General features: G+C 45.9%; 1 protein-coding gene across 3 annotated transcripts in view; it reads right to left on the reverse strand.

The window, feature by feature from the left end:
- Positions 1-15,433, reverse strand: part of SMS (spermine synthase) — a 50,183-nt gene extending 34,750 nt beyond the window's left edge. The window contains exon 1 of one of the 3 annotated variants that reach the window (XM_061407916.1): positions 15,348-15,433. In XM_061407916.1, coding sequence (XP_061263900.1) covers positions 15,348-15,396 — 49 coding nt within the window. In that variant the 5' untranslated portion in view covers positions 15,397-15,433. Of the gene's footprint in view, positions 1-1,434; positions 1,481-14,633; positions 14,729-15,347 lie in introns of those variants that run through there. The other 2 variants (XM_061407915.1, XM_061407914.1) reach the window with 2 other exon arrangements.
- Positions 15,434-21,721: the final 6,288 nt, after the last annotated feature.

Here is a 21,721-nt window from a genome sequence, read left to right on the forward strand (position 1 = left end):
GCCTCTCTCAGGAGAATGAACCTCATTCCTCTTACCCTGGCCGAATCCCAAATCTGTAAATATAGCTGGAACCTTCTTCCCGCCCTAATGCTCACCACACTGTCCTGATCTCAAGTCTGGAATCAAAACCCAGCTCAGACTTCCCTACTCCTTCCCACCAATGGTTAATAACCCTGCCACTTACGATTGCCTAAAGAGACCTGCCCCCCCCCCCAGCTTCTCCCCAGAGTCCCCCACCAGAGCCTCTCTGCACCACTCAAACTCACTGGTCAGGACAGCCCTCACTTACACACCTCATTTCTTCAAATGTTAAAAAGGAGACGACTGTTTATAGGGTCCCTATAAGGAGCCTGCACCAATGTTCGATCCCTCAATATCAGGCACCACCATTTAATCATTGATCCATAAGGTGGGCGGCCCTGTGGACGTAAGTTAAGTACATCAGCCATGTACTTACATCAGCCAAGCTTACTAGCCCAAATAGAAGAGAGAGTCCTGCCAATGAAATCCTATGACACTTGGTGCCCTGGCAAAAAGGCAGGGAAATATGCTCTGGTTAGATTTCTACTTCTTCAACTTTAAGAGGCTAAGATACAGTAACCTCCTTAACTAAGTGAATTCCATTAGAGAGGCTGGCCTCAGAAAATAAGCAATTCTCACATGTTTAGAAAAACTCTGGACTCTACCCCATGACCGTGACTTGCACCTTTAAGTCTTTTCTGACTTCAAATACTTCAACTAAGAAAATTCTGGACCTCAGGTGTGAGGGCTTTAAGCTACACAACACCCAGTCTCTGCCTCTGTGGGGCCACCACCCTGCCACAATCCCACTAGTCCCCTCTGCATAATTAGGCTGCGTTCCTTTCTGCTCGCCCACATTTAAGCAGCACCTGGCTTATAAAAATCAGGACCGTCCCACCCCCCAACTTTATTGTCTCCTAGGTCTCTCCCACGAAGCTCGAGTAATTTAAGCTCCAAGAGGTTGTTAATTATTTCCATGGTTGCACCATGCCCAAGAGGTGAGGCCCCAAACCCAGCCTCCTTCCTTTCCACCTCCCACTCCCCAGACTCTGGAATTTCCAGAGCTCCCTGCCCTCCCTGATACTTGGTACCAGGCGCCCTCTGATCAACCTCCTCCACACACATCCAGGTCAGAGAGCCCACCCCTACTCCCGCCTCCTCTTTTCAGACATCTGCACTCTCTCTGTGGGAGGATGGCCCTGAAGCTGTGGGCAGATCCGTTTGCAGCTCCCCACAAGAGGAAACATAAAGGCAGGTATCCTTTCCCCCCAACCTGAGACTCTGATGTGTCAGAGAACCTAAGAGCCAGGCTTGGCTTGTGCAGTTTACCAGCTTTTTGGTCTTCTTGACAGACCCCTAAAAGAGGAAGCAAAGGAAAAGGGACTCCGAATACAGTTGGAAGCAGTTGAGTACCTGCTTTAAAAGTCCTCTCAGGTATCCTCATCTTCACAGTGGTGTGTTCACAGGACCATATGCTCTGGTCACAACTCAGAACTGTACGCTAAAGTGTACTCTATGTAAAATATATCATGTTTAAAAAAAATCTTCCAGAGTTACCAACCCCACTGGCATAACCACTCTGAGAACAACAAAATAGCATAAGCATTCCTCACGGGCCCCGTTCCACCCCAGCTGACAGCCTAAGGGTTCAAGAACAACATCCTTTGAACGCACACTGAATATGCTAGATTTTTTAAAAAAGAATATTGTAAGGCAGAAGCAACAAGGCCACATTACTGAAATTAAATGATAAACAGATGTCTTCATAGTTTATCAAAAACACACTTAAATTTAAAATTATATTTTTTAAAAATTTAATTTTAACAACAGGTCTGTGTATCAGAAGACTTCTCAGACATTCAAAAGCCTAATTCATTTCCAGGGATTAAAGTGAAGGTCAAGCAGGTGCTTCCTCAGTCTGTCTTAGGTTCGACAACTTGGTCATATAGTCCCCGTTTCTAACAGCTGCAGGATGATTAATCTCATCACACAAAACCCACGCCAACAGGAATGTTCAAAGCAGCATGACTCACAGTCAAAAAGTGAAAACACCCAACAACCCATCAAGTTATAAATGAATAAGCAAAGTGTGATACTATCTACCCCATGGACAATTATTTTGCCACAGAAGGAATGTGATATTGACATAACCTACAACACACGCTGAGCGGAAGAGGCCAGGCACAAAGGACCACACACTGCATGATTCCATTTATATGAAATGGCCAGCGAAAGCAAATCCCTAGAGACAAAAAGCAAATTGGTGGCTGCCAGGCCCTGGGATACAGGGATCTAGAAGGAATGAATGGAGTGACGGCCAAGGGGCATAGGGTTTCTTCCTGGACTGACGAGCATGTTCTAAAATTGTGGTATGGTCGCACAACTTGGAATATAATAAAAACCACTGAACTTTAATTAAGCAACTGTATGAGTCATATCTCTCAGCAAAGTGGTCCAAAAACATTCAAACAAACAAACGGCACTTTTATACTCTCAGTTACTGTGGGGTAATCAAGGCAACAAACTTCCAGAAGCCAGTCTCTACCCTTCAATCAACCATAAGACAGGCCCCAGAGACTTTGCTGGTCCAGTGGTTAAGACTTCAAGCTTCCACTACAGGGGGTGCCGGATCAATCCCTGGCCAGGGAATGAAGATCCTGCAAGCCACTTACCCAAAGGAAAAAAAAAAAACAGGTACCAGTTCAAAGGGGTCGCAAGGGGTGGTCTTCTGTACCCATCCCCACCAATCACCACCCTCATCATTTAAAATGTGTTTGAAGGGCTGCCTCATGTAGATGCTGTCTGAGGCCTTGGAGATGGTTTCCTGCCACTAACACATGTCTGCAGCCCATGTCAGTGCCTTGGGTGCAATCACAGCATTGCAGCTAGTCATGAATACTGTATTGTATATTTGAAAGCTGCTGGGAGAGTGGACCTGAAAAGTTCTCATCACAAGGGAAATAATTTGTAATTACGTGTGCTTACGGATGTTAAGCAGACACTGGGCTATCATTTTGCAATATTTCCACTTATTGAATCATTACCTGAAATGTTATGTCAATTACAACTGCCTCAATAAAAAAATAAATAAATAAATCCCAGCATCAGGGTGGGGCTGCAGAATTCTAAAAGGGACAATGACATCAACACTTTGGGCGTATTTTCAGAGCACAGTTTCTGATATGCACAGAGAAGAAAAACTAAATCAGGAAAAAATTACTCAAGACAGAAAGCAAAGGACCTATTGAAGTTGAATTGACAGCCATATAACACAGAAATAACACCCTAGCTCTTTTCATGCAAACGTATGTTAAGGAAAACCATATGGGACTGTTTACAGTACCAGCCACAATGACTATTTTTTAAAAGTCACACTGTGGTGCACTCAGGATACTGTCAACACATTGCTAATTGCTTCGCCACCCGGCCTCCCCTTTCCCGGCCTCCCCTTTCCCACCGCAGGAGCAGTGAAAAGGGCATTTCCCACAGTCATGTGGGCCCCCAACACCTACTGGGGAGGTGGCAGGAGCCTGGCTCTACTTTAAAATAAGAGCAACTTAGAAACAATCTCCTTAAGAAACTAGAGGAGGATTTAAAAAAAGAGTAATCTATGAGACACAACTGTCATCCCTCTACACTCTGGAACCAGAACACTAATATTAATAACATAGTGTAGCTCTTCTTCCTGGTACGGCCATTTTCCTGAAGACTAGGATACTTTTCAAAGTACAGCCACCACCCACAAGCCTCAGTGGGCAAAGGCGGGGGGGAACCTCCTGCCCCAGAGGTGGCATGTGGCTCAGACTCGCCCATCCTCACATCCTGACTTACCTACGTGCGAGGCTAAAACCAAGATTTATAAAATGAAGCAAAGAAAAGGGAGACTAGGCAAAAGCCTGGCTTTCTTTTGGTGGTGGGGGAGCTAACACTTTTCGTTCGTTGGCCACAAGGCGCTGAACATCAAGCCGCTTGCCCTCTCCTGGGAGCCGCTGGAGAAACGCCATGGCCCTGGCTTTCAGGGGAGAAAGAAGGCAACCAGCCTGGAGGTGTGGAGGAGACTAAGGGAAGATCACCAGGTCAGAGGACACAGAGAAGAGGTCACAGGCACAATAAACCCTCTCGGAGGGTCAGGCTCACCCTGACAGACAGGAAGGGGACGTTCAAGGGAGCTAAAGCAGACCCAGCAGCACCCCCAAAGGACAAGCAGGTGGCAAGAGGGGAAGGACAGGGTCTGGGGCTGGAGGACAAAAGACCTGAGGTGCCTGGCCCAGGAGGACCGACTGCTCCTATGATACTTTAGTTCAACACTGCTGTCCGCCGCGGGGCATGGAGAGAGCTCCAGCCACCACCTGCCACCTCCCCCCATCTCCGGAGCGGCAGGGGGAGGGCACACGACAGGCTGACCCAAGGAGGCACGGCCTTCGGCTCCACTCTGAAGGAGAACAAGATTTCTTTCCCAAAGTAGAAAAGGTAGGACTTTTTTTTTTTTTTTTAAGTCCAGGAAGGATGAAATAAGTTTTCCAATCACTTAAACAATATGAATATCCAGCTTTCTTCCCACTATTTTTAGGGGGGCAGGCTCTCTCCCAGCTCAGACCTATTATGAAAAACATGTATGTTGCTATAAAAAATGCTACGGTTTCTGCCAGAGTTTTTATGCTAGGCTGCAAATCAACCATGAAATACGATTTCCGGAGATAAAGCAGTTTGGACTTTGTGAACTTGGATGTCAAAAATCACATTCATGTCAGAAATGCCCCGAGGCAGCCCAGGCACCCTCCCTTGCTCTGGCTTTGGCTAGGCCAGACTCAGCCAAGTCGACACCCAAGTCTGCCCACCTCAGAAGGGCCCAGGAGGTGCCTGCAAAGTGAGTGTGGCTGGAGAATGGCACAGCAACAAAGACTGAGGGCACAGGGAGGGGGCATGTGCTACGACAGATGGCGAGGCACCTGGGACCTGTACTTGCACATTTTCCAGACGGCTCTGAAGCTGGCTTATATATCTAAAGGCAGCGGTGAGCAGGCTTGCTTTGTGAAGGGCCACACAGGAATGACGACAGGCTTCGCAGGCTGAGTCGGGTCCTGTCACAATCGTTTGTATGCAACTGAATTACTGCCCTTTAAAAAGGCAGAGGGAACTCCCTGGTAGTCCAGTGGTTAGGACTAGGCACTTTCACTGCCAAAGGCCTGGGTTCAATCCCTGGTTTGGGAACTAAGATCCCATAAGCCTCTGCAGCATTGCTGGAAATTAAAAAAAAAAAAAAAGTAAAAAGGCAGAAATCATTCTTAGCTGGAGGATGGTACAAAAAGATGCCAGAAGGGCAGGATTTGGTCCAAGGGCCTTAGTTTGCTGACCCCAAGTCTGAGATCTTTTCCAACTCTAAATTCTTAAACAACAAGCACGGATGCTCAGCTGTAATTCAACAAGCTGAATTCTCAGAAGTGACATTCTAGAATTCGAGACTGGAATAATCCAAGGAACATTTTCTACATTTAACTTAGCAACTTACTAAATATGGAAAAAAAAAACAGCTAATAACCTGCATAACTAAGAACCCTGCATTTTAACGAATACATAAAAATTACATTAGTAACTAATAGGAATAGCCTCACACTAGAGAGTTAAGAGTATTTTAAAGTACCAGCCTTCATTTTAAAGTCTCAACCCACAAAGCTATGCTCCCACTTCAAGAACTTAGAAAATGCGAAAAATAAACCCAAAGCAACCATGTTGACGTATGGCAGAAACCAACACAATATTGTGATTATCCTTCAGTTAAAAATAAATAAAAAACCCAAAGCAAGCAGAGGAAGGGAACAGGATAACAGCAGAAATCGATGAAACTGAAAGCAAAAAACTATAGAGAAATCAGTGAAGCCAAAAACTGTTTCTTTGAAAAGATCAATAAAAGTGACAAACTCTAGCAAGACTGATGAAAAAAAAAAAGATACAGATTACCAGTATTAGGAACCAAAGAACTATCATTCTAAATGCTGCAAACACCAGAAGGATAATAAGGGAACCTACAAACAACTGTATACACATAAATTTGACAATTTAAGGAAATGAACTAATTCCTCAAAAAACACAAACCACAACCCGCCAATATGAAACAGGTAATCTGAACAGCCCTATAACTTAAGGAAATTGAACTTGAAATTTTAAAATTCCAAATAAAAGAAATCTTGGGGCCCAGATAGTTTCACTAGAGAATTCTACCACACATTTAAAGAATTAAACACCAATTCTACATAATCTCTTACAGAAAATAAAAAAAGGAGAGAACACTTCCAAATTCATTTTATGAAGCCATTATCCTAACAGCAAAACAAGACAAAGTTAGCCCCAAAAGAGAAACCTACAAACCAAACTAATACCCCTCATGAACAGAAACACAAAAATCTTTAACAAATTCTTTAAATCCTTAATTAATTTAGCAATATAGGAAAATTATTATGTACCATGACCAAATGTGATTTACTCCAGGTATACAAGTTCAATACTTTAAAAAAAAAAATCAATCTGATGTACCGTATTAATAAACTAGGGAAGAAAATAAAAACACATGGTATTAATTGATGAGGAAAAGTATTTGGTATACTTCAACACCCATTCAAAATAAAAGCTCCCAGGAAATAAGAACAGAGGGGCATGTCCACAGCTTGATAAGGAGTTATCTACAAAAAACCTACAACCAGCATCGTACTTAACGTTAATGGACAGGATGCTATCAGTAAGGAGGCAAGAATGTCTGCTAAGTACTGAAAGTGCAGCCAGCTCAATAAGGCCAAGGCATCAAGATGTACTCACGGTGACCGAGCTAATAAGTGGTAAAGCTAGGCTCCAAAGTCAAGCAACTGGTCTCCAAAGATCCAGTGCTTTTAATCTCAGCACAGTTTTGTCTCCTTTAGTTATATATAGGACAAGAATAAGCCATTTGTCTCACATACCAACACATCAACAGTGGTTATCTACTTGTCATAAGATCAGAGATCTGGGTTTTTCCCCATTTCCTTACACCCTGTAGGGAGTCTAAAATGAGCACATAATTTAAAACGAAAACACCTAAAAAGACAAATGTATAAACCAATACTTGAACAGCTTCTGCAGTTTCTTCAAGGAAAGCCATACCCTCTATGCAAAGAAAAAAAATATGCATGTGAACTCTATTAACAATTTAACATCCGCAAAATGCTTTCTTTTTAAATGACCTATCATATTCCAAACAGAAAAACTGGTGTTAAGCTCTTTTCCTCTCCAACCTAGACAGATCCCATTTAGGAACATCAAACACTTGGACTGACAGGCCCATGACTTCCTACAACCCCAGAACTAACTGGGCCACTTAGCTACAGCATTAAACAGTTCAAAAATTCAGTGTTAAACCCCTACTGTTTTCCCAAGTGTGATCCACAGCACTGGTTCTAAGAAAAGGGGTCCCATAAGTCAGTCACAGGATGTAATGCACGGCACGGTGACTACGCATTGGTGACTATAGTTAACACCATACTGCATATTTGCAAGTTACTAAGAAGAGATGTTAAAGTTCTCACCAGAGGAAAAAATAATTTTCAAATTATGTATGGTGCCAGATGTTAACTAGACTTACTGCAGTGATCATTTTGCAATATATACACATATCGAATTATGACGCTGTACACCTGCAACGAATACAGTGCACCTCAATAAAAAAAAAGAAAGGGCTCCATGTTGAACCCAGTTTGAGATCTCTTCTAATATTTTCTAGAAATTCAGAATGCCCATTATCCTATCAGTACTGCTTGACCACTGTAATCTGCATTTGGTGTTAAATATAACAGTAGCCTAGAAACTGCTCAGGAGTCTCACAGGAGAAATTTCCACTCCAGGGGAAAAGACAGTCATGCAACAGAAACCCATGGAAGTGTTATCTTAAAAATCAAAATGTCTTCTTAAACTTCTGCTTTAGTAACTTGGAGTGGTCCTTTAAGCAGACCAACCTTCAAATCACATGCCAACCCTTTATTTTCTGCCTCTTTTTTGGCAGCAAAACTTTCCTTATCTTTCAGTAAGTGAAATTCACACCTCTTTATAACTGATCATCTTTACCCACTGGCAGAATTTCAAAGTGCTCAGCGCTAAGTATTGCAATTAGCGTGAAGTGTTTTATGTATCGCTTGACACTCTTTCAAATATTTTATTGGACATCCCACCCAACAACACAATGTGTGGGATCCTGTTATCACTGGTGCCTTTATGCAAAGGGTGAAATTAAGGTACATGGGAAACTACCCAAAGGGTCAAGTCAGCTCAGGATCCCAGAAATTGCTACTGGGTCTTACCAGCTCCTTTTGACTCTGCAACTTAGTGCATAAATATCTTTCATCACAAGTACAGCCACTAGTGCAGGGGCTCTTTCCAGAACATAAGCGACATCGTCAGTTTAACAAAATGCAAGCCCACCACAACTTAGGGCTGCAGAGTTGTCTTTTCCCGGGGTCTGGAAAAGTGCCTAGCTGTAAGGGTTTAAAAGAGCATTTGTGCAATGGTTTACATACTTGGTTTGCAGAATTCAATTGAGGAGGTTTCCCGACTTTTCAAAAGAACTGAGCCTGTAATTAAACTACCATGAAATGGTGGTTGGAGCCACAGAGCACACCAGCAGGTTTAGCTTACAACTGCAGTGAAATGGTGGATTAAAATGCCCAGAATATGCGTGACTCCAAAAACTAAAATCAATAATAGCTTTCTTGAACACGTTTCTAAACAGATGCTCAACCACAATCCAGTAACTTTCAAACTAATCCTTACCTGCCAAGGGTTACTATAACCACGGTGGTCTCAATTCAAATTACAAAGTCCATAATTACAAATCTTTCCATGGTCCCAAGTTCAACACCAAACGCTCTAACTTTTCAAAGTTTTGAGAGACCACAGCACTTCAGTCTACCTCCCAAGAAGGTAGGGAAGGCCTTCAAATAAAACTATTTACATTATACAATTAAGAGGATACAAAGAGAGACTTCCCTGGCAGGCCAATGCTTAAGACCCTGCAGGGAGTGGGTGTTCGATCCCCGGTCAGGAAACTAAGACCCCACATGCTGCATAGGGCAGCCAAAAAAAAAAAATAGGAGACAAAGAACATTCCAAACTGCTAACTCCTCCACTGCAAAATGAAACCAGCTCTCCCCCACAAAAATAAAACAAAAACCCCACAAGACAAACCATCTACCAGTCGGTTATTAAACTGGAAAACACTTTTTAAGAAACCATCACCTGCAGAGCTTCAGATTACTTGAAAAAAATACATCTTGTTAGCTGGGGTGGGGATTATTCCTAATACCTGGATTATAGAGTCAATTTCTTAAACAGCTATCATCCTTTGCAAAGCATCTAAAACAACTAGAGAACTACCAAGTAAGAACTAGGTGAGGATTTTTGATATAAAGCAAAAGTATTAACAATTTTACCATATGCTACCTCTACAGGCTTAAAGATATGGGTATAGTTTCAGAACTGTACTTGAAAAAACCATTAAGGTTTACACAATTTTTAAATGGCAAGCTCACAAGATGAATTCCGAGCAATGTGCAATTATTCAGCCTGGGGTCAAATAGAGCACGATCAGAGCTATTAAGAAGCTTGCAGAGTTGGGAGCGAAGAGCATGCCAAATGTAGGCTGACTCCAAGGAGGGACCTTCCCAGGCAGACTAGAAAACATTTTCAAAGACAATTAAGGTATGAGAGAATACCTATGTAACACAAAAAATACCTTCCCTGGGGCTGTTAGAAAATTAATTCTAAGTCCAGGTGCTATGTGGAAGCACAAGGAGTGTGAGACTCAATTGTGTGTTGGGTGAGGATACAGAATGGGTAGAAACGGACCTTCATGGACCCTGCAAGTGCTGATAAGGACTCTCAAGTCATTCTGTAGCGTGATGAGACGTCACAGGAAGGCTTTGAAATGGGAAAAGGGGCAGGGATCTGTTGACTGAGCCCTTCCCCGACAAGAGAGACAAGTTGAGAGATTGTGGCCAAGAACAGTAGCCAGGGAAAAAGTGAGCAAGGAATTTGAGAGGGTAGCAGGTACAATCCACAGCACTTAAAGACGTGGATGGGCATGGTTTCTGGTATAAGGGGGTTTTTGTTTTTAATGAGGATCCTATTACTGTGTGGTGGTTTTCATACTTAATCAGCATCAGAAGTGCTGGGAGGAAAGCTGGTTAAAAATGTAAATTCCAGGTACTACCCAGCCCTCAAAGACTGTGATTCATGTCAGTCTAGCGTGGGGCCTGTGAATGCCTTTTCCCCACTCAGCAGCCGCCCCAAGCTTCATTGTTAAAGCAGGGGTGTGGGTGTGGGTGGTGTCATGGTGGTGGATAAAGTGTAATGGGACAAAGATAATGATAATGCTGAAGGGGAAGGGAAAAAGCTTTTTCTACGCTTGAACAAAAGAACAAAAAAAGCCAGATGCAATAAAAACTGGCTTAAGTTTTATGCTTATAGTAATAGCTACTGAAAATACACAAAGATGATGTTTCCACCAGAAAGCAGCTCAGTAAACGCATGCAAGAACAGGAGTTTGGTGGAGAGGTCGATGGTTCAGGAACTCAGGGAGGGGTCACCTGAAGCCACAGGCTTTGCTGGGTACGAAGCACTAACGGACCTCAGTGCAAACCTCAGGGGAAGGTAAGGCCCATCCTCCACCCTGCCGGCACCATGGAGACTTCCAAAAAGAACCAGGGAAATTTTGCTAATGATTGGCCACCCAGATCACAACTTGGTTAGAACTTACACTGGGGATTTCTCTACCTCAGCACCAGACATGATGGCTTGTCAATGCTGTGCACTGTACTATGTTGAGCAGCATCCTTGGCCGACTGGATGCCGAAAGCACCTCACCAAGCTGAGGAAACAGCGATAAATTGGTGGAGGGCGAAGCAGGAGACATGGCCACTGAGACGCACTGCCTTAACTCAGACGCTTCACAATTGTGCAATTAACAAAAAGGCCTTGGAGTCAGAGAGACAGGGCTTTGAATCACAGATACCCCACTTAAGAGAAAAACTTCAATGTGCTTATGTGTTCACCTTTAAAATGGGGATAAGAGAACCTACCATATAGGGCTGTTGTGAGGATTACATAAAATAATGTCTTCTGAGCTTAGCGCAGAGCCTAGCCCAGGAGACAACTAGTAAACATTGGCTTTCATGTTTTCAGAAAGATGTTTTGAAGAAGCAGGGACATTTGCTTACAGCTTTGGCCTCGGTGGAAGTGAAGTGCAGTGAAGTCGCTCAGCCGTGTCCGACTCTTTGCGACCCCATGAACTGTAGCCTACCATGCTCCTCCGTCCACGCGATTTTCTAGGCAAGAGTACTGGAGTGGGGTGCCATTTTCTTCTCCAGAGGATCTCCCGGGGACTGAACCCAGGTCTCCTGCATTGTAGGCAGACGCTTTACCATTTGAGCTACCAGGGAAGTCCTAACCTCCTCCCAAAAGGAACAATATAGAGAAATGACAGTTCCAGTCCTCTCTCTAGCTCCTAGGATCTATGGGTTGACGGACTCCCAAAGAGCCACTAGACACAAATCAGGGACTCTGTGAACATAGATGAGAAAAACATACATCCTTATTTTCACTAACTGAAACTTAACATTTTATTCATTGCTGCTTGTAAAACTGCACATTACCAACTACCTGGCCATTGTCACAACAGAAACGCAGTTTTTGCTTATCAAATAACAGCTGAAATACCGATTTTCATGGCTCTACTTCAAAATTATGGAAATTATGAGGCCCGAAGCTAGACTATGTTTTAATGCGTTACTAAAGAAGCATATATTACTATTTACTATGCCACATATTAGAGGGTTTATTTTGAAGATGTTCTTTTTTTTTTTTTAAAGGGTTATTTTACGCATTTAAAATTCTTATGCTAAGAAGCGTTCCACAGGCTTTCCCAATGAGGGTTAAAGGCGATATGATTTAAGAACCCCTATCCTACACCTTTTTTGGCTAAGCCCTTAATTCCCAAGGAGACTTATGTTGTTTTTGTGTTTGTTTTTGGCAGTGGCACCCGCTTGCAGGATCTCAGGCCCCAACCAGGGATTGAACCCAAGCCATGGCAGTGAAAGCCCAGAATCCTAACCACGAAGCCATCAGCGAACATCCGTGTTCTTAATGTATTAAATAAGATTTTTGTTATGAAACTAACTTGTTCATTTGAATGGCACAAGTCACTTTGTTTCCCTACCTCAACTATATAGATCAGTGGTCCAAAAGGTGGACCCAATAGCACTGGCCACGTTTCCCCACTCAGGACCCATTCTCCACATTCTAAAGGTAAATGTGTGCCTGGTTTTCCTCTAGTGGACTTTAGCTTTCCACCTTTAACGTAACACCAATCAGGTACTGTATTTAACCAGTACTTCTCAAACATCTATGATGTATCAGAACCAACAGGTCTGTATCCCAGACCATGAAGGTCAGCTTCCAAAGATACTTCCAGCCCGGGGATGAAATGGACATGAAAAAGAAGAGTGCTACCTTGCCAGGGCAGGCAGAGGTCAGGCGCGCCTCACTCTCCTCTACCTCTAACGCACACTTGCTGGCTGCCTGATGTAAACAAACCACGTGTCCTCCACCTGCCCAGAGATGCTTACGCTATACCAATGTGGGACATGTTTACTCTTGTTAGCCTCAGGCTGAGAAATCACAAAGTGTTTTCTAGGCTCAAGGGTCTTCACAGTGAAATACTTCACTTACAAGATCAAAGATGAGATTTTTTTTTTTCCAGCAGCAATTAACATTTCCTGAGTTACCTCATCAACCAGAACTAAACAGGCACAGCCAGGCCCAACCTATAATTGGCTGCAATGGCCCAGTGGCTGCTGGGTACTAGCTGGCTTGCAGTGGTAACTATGTTATACAGAATCGCAACATAGTAAAATAACTAAGTGGTTCAAGTTTAATTCCAATAAAATCACATCATGGAACTGGAGCACTAGGAAGGATTACTGACAAATGGGAAAAAGAACATGATTCCAGGCTCCACAGGCATTTGACTCACCCTTGAGTCACATCCAATACTCACATGCCAAGAGTAATGTCTTTTGACTCATTATTATCAATTAAAATAAATGTTTTTGGAGACCTCACAGGTGGTAGACTTCTCACCAAGTGCCCCTTAATGAGAACCAAAAACTTTGATCCTAGTTTAGCCAGATCCCTTTATTGTACAAGGGTAGATACCTTAGGTATCTCACCCAAAATCAAGTGATGGGGGAATACAATAAGAATCACGGTTCTCCTTCTCCAGAAACAGTTCAGCAGAGACTCAAGATCTAACACAGATGCCTACTCACATGTCCCCTTAGTATCTTCTTTCTTCATCTTGCCATCAAAACTTTTTCATCTTGAAGATAAACAATCTGGGAATTAAGAGTAACTGGCTGGGAATTCTCCTCAATCTTTTTTTTTTTAATTTTCTCTGCACACAACTAAATTATTCAGATGCTACTTCCACACCTCACCAACTTCGAACCTGCCAGCTTCTTTCTCCTCCTCCCTTCCAAACTGCAGGTCCAGAGTTCTCTCTCCCTCTCTAACCAGTGACTGCCCCAAATGTACAAGTTCTCTAGTTTTCCCCCTGGCTTCTACAAAGGAACACAGAAGGCCATTGGGAACGGCCTGAATTAAGCTGAAAAGTGTTTAAGGCTTCAAGCAAGGGCACTTAGATTGAGGGAAGTGCCAAATCTTCCAACCTCATCGTTACCCTCCTGACAGCCTAGAAAACCCACGTTCAATGAGAACAGGTGAGTGTTCATACATGCTTGTCACCAAAAACTCAACTTAGCGGCTTAGTGACCTTGAACCACTATTTCTTCCCCAAGCCTCACTCTCCTCACCTCTAAGTTGTGTATGCTAGAAACTTCACTAAGCCCTAAAGCTAGCAGGCTAATTACTCAACAAAACCTTTTTAGCTATCTGCAATCACCATTTCATCTTCTGATTCTCCCCAGCCATCTCCAGCCCCACACCAGAAAGGAGCGAACTAAGAAATGCTTTTTTCTCCTTGTCACTTCCCCACCACCCAAATAGCCTGATACTACTTAACAACCTTGCAGTGTTTTACAGAAACTCCATTGAAAAGTCCGGGGCGGGGGAGCCCTACGAAGTGTGCACTGTCCTCCATTGTTACCATAAGGCTCAGAAAGGTTGAGAAAGTCACAACCAGAGCCAGTCAAGACACGACGCAAACGTAGGTCTTCCTTCTGTCCCTAAAGTCTTATTTTTTCCCTCTCATGTTATGCCCTTGGAAAACATTTACATTGGGAGAATGCTGAGTGAGTACTCAGAAGTTAAAAAAAAGGGGGGGGAGGGGGCTGAGGGAGAGAAAGTGTGAAAGTAATGTTTTCAACAGTAACAGAAAAGATGGCTCTAGCTTCAATGAGGAGGAAGACAGTGAAAAAGCAAGACTTGGGTGAGACCTCCAAGTGGGACGGACGGGAAGCGCAGATTCAAGTCTGCGGCACTCACAGGTTTAAAAGCCACCAGAAAAAAAGACCAGCAGTCCTACCCCTCCCCCCCCCCCACCCCGTGTTAGAAGCACCAGAAAAAGGCGTGCAGAATACCCTTCGTCTCCACGATTCCTGCAGTCGGTCCGGACTTTCCCAGCCCTCTGTTCTGGCCGGCTCGCGGTCTTCGAAGCCTCCCTGATCCCGAGACTTAACAGTTCCCGCGCTCGGACCTCAACCCCCCCACCCCCGCCCAATAATAATATAATCATCGTTTCCTTTTCCCCTGCCCCGTTCCTTTCCGGGGGAATCTGTCTCCTACGCAGTTGTCTGAGAATTCTACGAGCGCGGCGCGGTCCTGCCCCAGGCCGGCTCCCACGAGGGGAGCCCCAGCCCCCGGGGAATTCGCCCGCCTCAGGGAACTGGGAACGGGGAACGGTCCTGCGGTCCGGCCCCCGCGCGCGCCCCCACCCCGGAGTCTTCCTCCCGCGCGGGGGACGCGAGGGGACCCCGACGGGGACGACCGATCCCTCGTGGGACGCGGGTGGACGACCCGGGCCCCGGAGGCCGGCTCGGTCCGGGTCGAGGAGGGAGCCGGCGCGGCCCCTCAGGGCCCCGCGCTCCCGCCGGGACCGAGCGCGGCGGGAGGAGGAGCGCGGCCTCCGCGCGGGCGCCGGTGCACGCGGCAGCCGGGGAGACGCCCGCGCCGGAGCCGGGGCCGCGCGGCCGTCCGCATTGTTCGGCCCGCGGCGCGCGCCCCGCCCGGCCCCGCCGGCCCCAGCCCGCTCGGCGGCGGGAGCGACAGGGCAGGTGGCGGGCGCGCGCCCTCACCTTTGGCGCCGAGCATGAAGTCGAGGGTGCTGTGCCGTGCTGCTGCCATAGTGAGGCGAGGCCCTGGGCCATGCCTGGGGGAGACGGCCGGGGAGACTGGGGGGGCCGCGCGGCGTGTCAGGCTGCGGCCGGCGGGGAGTGCGCCGCGCCGGGGAGGCCGAGGGTAGGAGGTGGGAGGGGCCGCCGGGAGCCACCCGGGGCGCCGGGGGCGGGGTCGGGCCCGCCTCTGGGAGGGAAGAAGAGAGGACGACCGCAGCCCGGGACTCGGAGCGCCGGGTGTGAGGCCGCGCGAAGGCAATGGTGGAAACGTGGGCGCCGTGCTCCCCGGCGTGCGTCACCAATGGCCGCGCCCCGCGCCGAGGATCGGGCGGGCGCTCCCGCCGTCCGTTAGGTCACCTTAGGTTTAAACAGCGCAGCACGACTTCCGGGGGGCCCACCCCCCGCACTTCCCCCAGACCGGCCCCCAAGCCCAGGCCCCTCTGATTTCCTGGCCAAGCCAAGAAAATGAAATGCTTGGATCCACCCTGGAGTCTAAAAGCACTGCCGCCTTTTTCTTAACTCTTCAAATGCTACAATTTAATCCATTAGAATTGTCATTTCCATTATCATCAGCCAGGGCCAGCTCTGCGTTTCAGCACCGAATAGAAAGCTCTTGGGTATTACATGTTAGTTACCTACGTTTTTTGTGAAAAATGGGCACCGGGAAGAAGCAAGTGAGAGGCAAACTTGGTTAACGTTAATTTGAAAAATTACAGCTTCTAGAGTTGCTCGTCCATCACTGATGGCTGGCTCTGTTCATGGCAGTGAACCTTTCTGCTGCGGGCTTCTCTATGACTTCGGGGTTCTAGCTGGTATTCAACAAGATGTGCAAAGGAGAGGACATCAGTATCTGGGCACTAAAGCCTTCTTGATGACACTATCACTGGGCCAAGGCCTCCATCATCATATCAGTCCTCTGTGCCTCTCCCTGCGTTCCCAAGTTCCTCAGGAATTGCTGAAATGGCCGGACAAAGTCTAGATCAGTGAGCTCTACCACCTTGTTACAAGCCCAGGGCGAACCTAGATATTAAACTTTTCTCTTCTGCAAACACTCCCTATTGGCTATTTGCCAAGTCCTTCACCTTTCTTCAAGAACTGGGCCAATTTCTTCATCAGTGGCCTTCGATAGACCATCCTGTTAAGAACTGGATCTGCTTTCAGCCCCCACATTGATTTTCTCCTGCCCAGGCCACCTGTTGGTTGCCCTGAACGGTTTCCTTTCATCTGTGGATCCCAGGGTCCTCAATTTCAGTAGCTATTCTGCTATCTTGGCCTTCAGTCTCTTTATCTTCAGACTGCAGCTCCTGTTTGCTTCCTGGAATGTTCTCCAGTTCTGGCCATTCCTCTGGAGTTAGGGCCCTGGGAACCCAGTTGTCCTTCTGCCATGTTGCAGGGGCAACAGGGCTCTGACAGGCCTCCTCAGGCTCAGAAGGGTCCTGTACTTGGTTTAACTTTCTGCTCTCACTGTCTTGAAATTGTTAATAAATCTTGAACGAGGGGCCCCTTGTTTTCATTTTGCCCTGGGCCTGCAAATTATGTAGCCAGTCCTGCTTAGCAGCTTGTGTCTTGGCAGGACAGCTGACAGCGGCCAGAGCTAGTGCCCGGCCTTGACTCTGCAGGTACAAAACAGACAGAGAGGAAAATCAAGACACTCTGCCATTAACTCATCAGACAGCCACAACAAAAGCAGAGTTTAACAGAAATGCTTCATAATGTTAGCATAGCATCAGAGATAAATGGGCCTTGAAATGGAGCCAGCATTGTTGGGGTAATTTAAGCATGTTTACAATGCCTGTATCACCTACCAACTACAGGATCCTGGCAAGATTGTTAAAAGTAGGACATGGACAGGAATCAAAGGCTTGAGGCCTTTTTAAATACCTCCAACTGGGCTGTGAGTACCTATCTGGATTCTGGAAGGTGTTCTCCTTGCCTGGGTTTTATAATCTAGGCCCCTCGCTTCAAGGCCTGTTAGAGGACGAATAATCACTTTGTGGAAACTGTTTGTGTTAGAGTTGATTGGTGTCTTCTGTGCAACTGTGGTCACATCAGAGAATTCAGCAACTTATCCTGCAACAAAAAAGCAGAAGAGGGACTTCTTTGGTGGTCCAGTGGCTGGGGTGTGGCATCTAGTTCCCCAGTGCAGGGGACCTGGGTTCCCTGGTTGGGGAACTAGATCCCACATGCCATGACTAAAGAGCCCACATACTGCAACAATCTGACCCAGTACAGCCATTTTAAATAAATAAATTTTTAAAAAACAGAAGAGACTTACCCAACTCCAGCCTGCATTTTCGAAGCAACTTCCTCATCATCAACAAAATCTTGGCAATGGTGAAAATGTAGACATCATGGATTAATGTCCTCTTGACTGCCCTCATCTATTCTTGGCCCAAAGGAGTCCTGAGACAGAGAAAAGCAACGCCTGGTATGTGACAAAAGCTGGCCAAGCACTCTCCTGTTGAACACAAACAATTCCCCAGAACTCCAACATCAGACGAGGGCACTCTGAGTTCAAGATGGGACTGAACAAAAACAGGACCACTCTGGAATCTTGTGAGAACACGGAGCAGGAACTTGTCCAAACCACCAAAATCACCGAATGTCCCTGGGTCCTGGCTCCTAGGAGTGACTTTGGCTTCTTCACCAATCCCAGCCTTAGTCTGGTCTTCCTCCTGCTCTGTAAGGTTACTAAGACACCCCATCAGGACTCAACCCTGCTTCCTGGCAGCACCCAATCCAGAGCAATGCCCAGCTTCCATCAGCGTTCCCCAGAGAACCCAAGCCAGGCCCCACTGCTACATGTGGTCCTTCCTGAGCCCTCTCTCTCTGTGATGTCCATGGATCCCCACACTGCAGGGCTATTCCACTGCAGGTGTTGCTATGGGGTGGGGTGGGGAGGGGGCGCAGTGGTGGTGGGTGTAAGATGGTGACAATAAGATTAAGTCAGTACTTAGAGGGGAAAAACTGCAGGTGACCCTCTTTGCAAAATGCTACTCACTGTGAGACACTTCTCTCATCTAAAACTCATGTTGCAGGGGTCCATCTGCTTATAGGCAGTCATGCCAACTTGCACGTCAGCAACAGTTTGTAAAAACTCAGAAGAACCACACTATCCTGCACAGTTAATAGCAGTAACTACCTTCTGGGAAGAAGAAAATCGAAAACAGAAAAGAACTGTGTTAAAAAGGAGAAGGCAGTGGTGGTGGCAGGGAAGTGGGAGTGCTAACTGGACACCTCCTCGGGCTAGAAGAACCCAGAGGCCACCTATTGGGCTACAGTCCAAACCTTCCTTGTGCAGAGAGGTAGGGGACCGGCGGGGAGCGCTACCCAGCAGCCCTTTGTTTTACTGTTTTGTTTTTTGCTTTTTCACCAGTTCGCTTGGGACCCTTGGAGACATTCTGCCTCCCTCCCTCCTGTGTACAGCTGTGGTGAAATCACTTCCTTTCTTAAAAATAAAAAAGAAGAACTGGCCTTAGCTGTTAGGGTTACAATGGCTGACAGAAATCTGGATCACTCCCCCACCATTTCTCAGATGAATGTGAGCCTCGCCTAGCTAGTTAAACATGATTTAAATTTCTGATTAAAAAGAGTATATGTCCGAGAGGGGCCTGGAATCCTTGATACAATGATTCTCAACTTGGCTAGACACTGGAATCACCTAAAGGACTTTAGAAGCTCTTGCTGCTCCCTGAGCCTGCAGCTTAGGCATTGGGTTATTAAAATAAATATATAAAAACCCAGGCGATTCCAATGTAAAGTGAAGTGTGACACTGCCAGATCCCAAAGCATTGTAAACCCCATAGATAAACCCACAAGGATGGCTCTGATACAAGTAAATAAGGACATTCAAAAGCCAGAAAATAGCAAGTGTTGACAAGGATGTGGAGGAATTGCTGGTGGGAGTATAAAATGGCAGAGTCATTGTGGAAGACAGTTGGGCGATTTCTCAAAACACTACACATACAGTTACCATGCAACCCAGCAATTCCACGCTTGGTATATATACCCAAGGGAATGGAAAAACAGGTGTTCAAACAGAAGCTTGTACACGAGTGTTTACAGCAGCACTATTTACAATAGCCAAAAGGTGGAAACGACCAAATCTCCATCAACAGATGAATGGATAAACAAAATACTATTCAGCCAATACAAAAGGAATGAAGTACTGATAAATGGCACAACACAAATGAACCTTGAAAACATCATGCTAAGTGGAAGATGCCAGTCACCAAAGGACAAGCACTGTATGATTCCACTTGAGATGTCCAGAACAGATAAGTCCATACAGACAGAAACAGGGCTAACACTTGCCAAGGGCTGGGGGAAGGAGGGAAGTGAAGTGCCTGTTTAATGGGTGCGGGGTTTCCTTTGTCAGGGGATGAAAATGTCTTGCGATTACATACAAGTGCCCAAATTGTAAATGTACTAAATGCCAGTGAGTTTTTCACTGTAAAATGGCTAATTCCATGTTATGTACATTTTACTTCAATTAAAAAAAAAAAGAAGACTAAACCAAATTTCTAAGGTAAAGCTCTGTAGAAATTTTTATTAAGTGAACTACATCACCCATAGAAAATTTTAAGTAAATGCCTGATGGAGTGGACTTGAAGTGAGAAAGTGAGATGTTTGCAAAATGGAGCAGAATTGAAGGCTGCTGTGAAACCAGCCTCACGGTTGTGGTTTTCCCAGAGAAGAGCATCCTTCGGCCTCAAATGCTAATTTGAATCTTTACAACAACCTTAAAAGGTAGGTACAATTATCCCCATTTTACTGATGGATTAACTGAGGCACAAAGAGGTTATGTAGCTATAAGTGCTGGGGCCAAGACTCGAACCTGGGCAGGTGGCTCCAGAGTCTGGCTATCTACCCTTTCATGGTGCTGCCTCTGATCATCCTGCCGGTTGTCTCAAAGCATCCCCATTTTTCTTACAACTCCCCAAAGCTGAGGGGCATAAGTCGGCCCGCCTCCCACCAGCAGACGCTCCCTCTCCATTACAGAGTATGCGATTGGAGAAGGTGTCCTGTCTCCCTCCTCTCTGGAGCCATCGCCTATCTCTACAAAACAATTTCTGGGGTGAATTCCTACCAAACCTCCTACTAGCTGTGTGACAGTGGACAGGTTCATCAACCTTTCTGTGCCTCCTCTTCCCCTCCACCACCCCACAGCATTACTCCAGTTTGAGAAAGCCTGACTTAGAGGGAAAATTGGAAGCCTGAGGCTCTATTGCTCAGCCCGGAGAAGACACACAGGGCCAAACTTTTTAAAGAAAACCTCCTTGAGACTCTTTACAAAGTGCTCATTGCTCCAAGTGAAATGCTATCCAGGGACTTCCCTGGTGGTCCAGCTGTTAAGACTCTGCGTTTCCACTGAAGGAGGCACAGGTTCAACCCATGGTCAGGGAACTAAGATCCTGCATGCCTTGCTGGTGTAGCCATAAGTAAATAAATACTTAAATTGCCATCTGGAAAAAAAAAAGAAAAGAAATGCTGTCCAACCCATCCCATTTCCTCCTTTCTTCTCATTTCCAGCAAAGAATGACGCCTTATGGGGAGGGGAGACTAAACTGTTGTAAGGCATTACCTAAGTGCCGATGCCCAAATAATGACACAATCAAAATTGTTACCAAGAAAATAAAAGAACATGTTTTGGTCCCAAAAGTAATGCCCTGGCTTCTCATCTGAATGCAGCATTCACTACAGCTATACTCAATGCCTGCTTAGTTGCTCAGTTATGTCCGACTCTTTGCAACCCCATGGACTGTAGCCCACCAGGCTCCTCTGTCCATGGGATTTCCCAGGCAAGAATACTGGAGGGGGTTGCCATTTCCTACTCCACACAGCTATATTCAAAGGTGTAACTAAATTCTCAACTGTTAGCACTGCTGCTGCTACTGCTGCTAAGTCACTTCAGTCGTGTCCGACTCTGTGTGACCCCATAGATGGCAGCCACCAGGCTCCCCCATCCCTGGGATTCTCCAGGCAAGAACACTGGAGTGGGTTGCCATTTCCTTCTCCAATACATGAAAGTGAAAAATGAAAGTGAAGTCGCTCAGTCGTGTCCGACTCTTTGCGACCCCATGGACTGCAGCCTACCAGGCTCCTCCATCCATGGGATTTTCCAGGCAAGAGTACTGGAGTGGGGTGCCATTGCCTTCTCCGGTTAGCACTAGTTACATATATATAATACATTTCTGTTGTCAAACAACTATCTGCTACTCTGCTAAGTCACTTTAGTCGTATCTGATTCTGTGCGACCCCGTAGAGGGCAGCCCACCAAGCTCCCCCGTCACTGGGATTCTCCAGGCAAGAACACTGGAGTGGGTTGCCATTTC

Source organism: Bos javanicus, chromosome X (assembly GCF_032452875.1).
Source record: "Bos javanicus breed banteng chromosome X, ARS-OSU_banteng_1.0, whole genome shotgun sequence".
In the NCBI taxonomy this organism is placed as follows: Eukaryota; Metazoa; Chordata; class Mammalia; order Artiodactyla; family Bovidae; genus Bos; species Bos javanicus.